Source organism: Nicotiana sylvestris, chromosome 12, assembly GCF_000393655.2.
Source record: "Nicotiana sylvestris chromosome 12, ASM39365v2, whole genome shotgun sequence".
NCBI classification, from domain to species: domain Eukaryota; kingdom Viridiplantae; phylum Streptophyta; class Magnoliopsida; order Solanales; family Solanaceae; genus Nicotiana; species Nicotiana sylvestris.
In genome coordinates, this window is record NC_091068.1 from 163,065,863 (window position 1) to 163,071,001 (window position 5,139).

Below are 5,139 nucleotides of genomic sequence, written 5' to 3' on the forward strand. Positions count from 1 at the left end.
CTGCGGTCATTTCTCCGCATCTGCGAAAATCACTCAACTGGCCAACAATCGCATCTGCGATCAAATCCCCGCATCTGCGACATCGCAGATCCGGCCAGCCTAACCGCTTCTGCGGTCTCTGCCCAGCAGGCTCATTTCCTCTTTTATGACTAATCAACCGCACATGCAGCGCCACATCTGCGGTCCACAACTTGCAGATGTAGAAATAACAGAAACAACAAATCTGAAGCTGCAACAAATTCCAAATTCTCTAATAACCACCTGAAATCACCCCGAGGCCCCCGGGACCTCAACCAAAAGAACGAACATGACCCAATACCTTATTCAAACTTGTTCCAATCATCAAAACACTTCAAACAACATCAAATCCATCAATTCACATTGAATTCAAGCCTAAGTTTTCTAAAAACTTCCGAAATACGCTTTCGATAAAAAACCCAACCAAACCACGTCCGAATGACCTGAAATTTTGCACACACATAATAAATGACATAACGAAGCTACAGAAACTCTCAGAATTCCATTCCGACCCTTGGATCGAAATCTCACCTATCAACCGGAATTCGCCAAAATACTAACTTCGCCAATTCAAGCCTAATCCTACACCGGACCTCCAAAACCAATTCCGATCACACTCCTAAGTCATAAATCACCCAACGAAGCTAACAAAATCATAAAAATTCTGATCCGAGCTCATATACAAATAAGTCAACTCTTGGTCAAACCTTTCAAATTCAAAACTTTCAATTGAGACTGTTTCTTTCAAATTCATACCGATTTCCGTGAAAACCAAAACCAACGATTTACATCAGTCATAATACATCACACGTGGCAAGTCATGCCTGAGAACTGGCGATCAAAGTGCAAAAGCTCAAAATGACCGGTTGGGTCGTTACACCTCTAGAGACCTTTCTTTTAAGATCTGGGCATTCAGCTTGAACATTCTCATATCTTCCACACTCATAACAATTTCCATCATTCATGTCTTGTTCATTGTGTTGCCTGGTTCATCTAGGTGGCATCCTTTTCTTGTGTTTTTGTACCTTCTCATTAAACTATCCATGTTTCTTGATGCCATGGCAATCTCTTCTTCAAGAGCTTCTAGGACGTTATCAATATCATTTTCAGGTGTTTCAGTTGTAGCTTTGAAAGCAACTATTTTCTTCTTTTCTTTCTGGTTTGTTTTCTTGAGATATGTTTTCTCCAATGCTATAAGATCTCCTCGAAGTTCATCATATGAAAGTTTGTTTAGATCTTGAGATTCGAGTGCAACTACTTTTGTATGCTAAGTGGTAGGTAAACTTCTTAGAATTTTTTGAACTTGATCACCATTTGAGTGGGGTTTACCAAAGGCTTTTAATCGCTAATGATTTTGTTGAACCTTGCAAACATTTCCTCAATAGATTCTCCTTCTTTCATCTGGAAGAGTTCATAGTCATGAACCAACTTGTTGATGTGAGTTTCTTTCACTTTGTTGGTTCCTTCATAAGTAACTTCCAGTTTATTCCACATTTCTTTGGTTGTATCACAACTTGATATTTTCTCATACTCCTCTCCACTTATAGCATTATAGAGTAAATTTCGTGCCTCCGCATTGACATGAACAACTGCCATTTGCTCGTCTGTGTATTCATCTATATCTTCCGGATTAGCGGGTAGTTGAGCTACTGCTGGTAGTGGATAGTTACCCTTTTTGATAACGTGCCATACTTTGACATAATAGGATTTTGCATATATTTTCATTCGGACTTTCCAGTGAGAAAAGTATTATCCATAGAAATATGGTGGCCTGACTTGCAACGTTCCTTCTTGAAAGAGTGCTCCTACAGTCACTTGATTTGTCATAATCTTTTCTCACAGCCGTTAAGCAAAAAGTGTGAGACTAGCTTTGATACCAATTGAAAGTACAAGGGGGTGAATTGTCGATTTTTATGTTTAGTATTATAAATAATTGACTAGTTAAATTAGTTGACTAGAGATAAGAATAGAATAATAGTAATGCAGAAAATAAAAATACTAGGATTTTTATACTAGTTCGGATTCAATGTGAATCCTACTCCAGTCCCCTTGGGTTGCAAGGGTGATCTCTTTCCTTGTTTGAGGTTTCTCGAGTACAAAATTATTGATGTAGCTTTACACCAACAACTTAGTCTCTATGTCACTTTTCTTTTCTCGATACAATGCCTCACCAGTGTTTGTCTCTTTTTTTTCTCTAACTAATTACACAGCAGATCTAAAAAGAAATACAATGTTTGTTTGGAGTAGGACAAAAAGAGTGATAATGGTTCGTTCAAAGTATATATGCTTCAAGCCTGGAATAGATGTATATATACTTCGTGAGGCCTTCCTGACTCGTGATTGATGTGAATCTTGAGAGATTACAAACCCAAGGGAGTTGATCCTTGAAAGGAATCATAAATTGATTCTTCCAAGAATAAAGTCAACTTTCCGTTGATATTCCTTGACTTGTGGTCTTGACAGGTTGTTCATCCACTAGGCATATCTTTTCCGTTACTTGAGTGATCACCGATGGATCCCTTGATTTTGGGCTTCAACGATCTTCGGCGTAGCACTTCGCAATCTTGTTTTCCTTTGATTTGGTACCTTCCTATAATAGCTTCTGTCATTCATTTATCAAATCATTGATTGATTCTTCTTCTGAATCTCTACTGGTTCTTCCTTTTTCATCTCTAATCATTGATACTTTTCCTTTTGCTTTGCTTCTAGAGCTACCGTTAATAGATTGTTTCCTTAATCCATACTTGAATGATAGGGCTTCTTGATTCCTTTGTTTTATCCCTTGTGATCCTGCACCAAATGTGATATATTATTTTTCATCATTAAAACTCATACTTATTTAACAGTATTTAATTTGCTCGATCGAATTCACAATTCTTTGAGGATATAAATTGAAGAGGCAAGCTTGAGTGTTGCAAGCTTCAAGTTTTAAGAAGATAAAAAAATATCTTATGAGGAGCGTCACAATTATGGAAGTATGGAATAATTTCTCTTATTAGGTTCTATATAGTGAAAATGTCAATACCAACAAAGTAATTGTTTACTGTAAAAATGGTAATAACAATTAAATTTGTTGATGAGACTCTAAAAATACGCGATCTATTTATATACTAGTTTGTTAAGTAGTTGACGCTAAGCGTGTAGATTTAGATACGAAATAAAGTTAAGGAGAGAGCTATAATCAAACTGATAGGTTGGTTACTCGGGGCCTCAGGCCTATCGATTCTAGGCCTCGAGATCGATCCCGGAGCTCGATTATGAACTATCGAAGGCAGCAGCTATGCGACTAACGGTTATAATAAAATAAATGGAGGCTCTTTATGGTCAATGATAAACAATAAATGAAGAACAAGTATGAAGACAATAAATGGAAGCAATAATATTGAAAGAATGTGCTAGAGAGCAAAGAGAATGCTGTTCTATATTTCTTATGGAGCAGCTGGAGCGACCAAACCTTACAAAGTGATAGGGATCCCCTTTATATAGGAGGGAAATCCCATCATAGTACAACAAGCATTAATTACAAAGATATGGAGATGTGACCACTAGATGACACTCTGACTCGGGTCTTAGAGTAGCTCTCTAGGCTCTGTCAGTCCTAGCCACGTGCCTTAGGAAATCCCCGTTTCTACTGTGACAGTGGTCAACATTACCCTAAGACCGAGTGCCAATGAGCCTCAAGGTAGGAGACTCGATCATAACCTTGTAGCTTCGAGATGGTCTTCTGAGGTGCTTTGATAATGAGAAATTGGACCCCCCGATTTCACCGCAGATAGATAGTCCCTGCATTTTTTAGAGATGAGTGATAAGAAACGATTTTGACATCCAACTCTTCGTACCCCTCGTGGGCTTTTGTAATCGAATGTTTCATGAATACAATGATATTTATCCAATTTGTCTTCGATGCTTGCTATATTCTTTTATGTTTGTGGAGACTTTGAATGCATGACTCTGTCTGCTGTTACCAATATCAAGCCCGGGTGTGAGTAGTCTTTCTGGACATCGGTTGATTAATATGGCCTCGCGCGGAACCTTTTGCGATACCTTGGGTCGAACCTGGATCGGGCCGATGAACTCGGATTGTCAGGACCTTGACTTCAAGTAGAATGAAAGTAACGTTTTGGGCCTTGGAACCATGATTTATTACTTAAACTTCGTGGTAACCTTTGAGAAGAAATTTGCTCGGAGGCCTGTGAACAAGGACTGCCTTTGATCTCTCGAGGGCAGTCCCCGAGTGGAGGTTCGTTCAAATTCGGGCCACCTGGAAACTTACTTTGGGCTTAGTGTAAATAGCCTTAAGGCGCTGTAGATAGATCTTGGAAGAGGGTTTGTCCGATCTCGGACGGTACCTCGGGGCCAAACCCAAATAGGTGGAGTTTAAATGCTTATTTCCTTGGAGCTTGATTCCCTTTTGACAAAAGCCCCAGAGGTCGAGTACCTCCCTGGGTCTCGTAATGATGCCATTGGATTCTTGGAGCCTAACCTTCCCTTTAATGGAGATCCTGGAGGTCGGGTACCACCTCGGTGTTGGTGAAGGCATCATCGGCTTCCTGGAGCCTAGCCTTGTCCTAATGGAGGTCCTCGAGGTCAGGTACCACCTTGGGACTGGCGATGTTGTCGGCTCCCTGGATTTTAACTTTCCTTTGATGGAGATACTCGAGGTTGGGTACCACCTCGGTGCTGGCGAAGGCGTCATCGGCTTCTTGGAGCCTAGCCTCATCCTGATGGAGGTTCTCTAGGACGGATACCACATCGGGACTGGTGATGATGTTGGCTCCCTGGAGCTTAAGTTTCTTTTGATGGAGATCCTCGAGGTCAGGTACCACCTCGGTATTAGTGAAGGCATCATCAGCTTCCTGGAGCCTTGCCTCCTCCTGATGGAGATCCTCGAGGTTGGGTACCACCTCGGGACTGGCGATGATGTTGTTGACGTTTTAGAGACTAACTTCTTTTTGATGGAGGTCCTCGAGGTCGGGTACCACCTCGGGACTGGCAATGGTGCTTCTAGCCGGTTTTGAGGCAAGTGGATCATCATCGTCTTTTCTATGTATATACATGGTCGTTTTTTGCTTTTTAGGAGATCCCACCACTTTAAGAAGTTGCCCTTATTTTCCTGCACTA

General features: G+C 40.7%; 1 protein-coding gene across 1 annotated transcript; it reads right to left on the minus strand.

Moving 5' to 3' along the window:
* Positions 1–1,356: 1,356 nt before the first annotated feature.
* LOC138884039 (uncharacterized) lies at positions 1,357–1,743 on the minus strand. The gene has a single exon (XM_070164778.1). The coding sequence runs from the start codon at positions 1,741–1,743 to the stop codon at positions 1,357–1,359; it is 387 nt and encodes a 128-aa protein (XP_070020879.1).
* Positions 1,744–5,139: the final 3,396 nt, after the last annotated feature.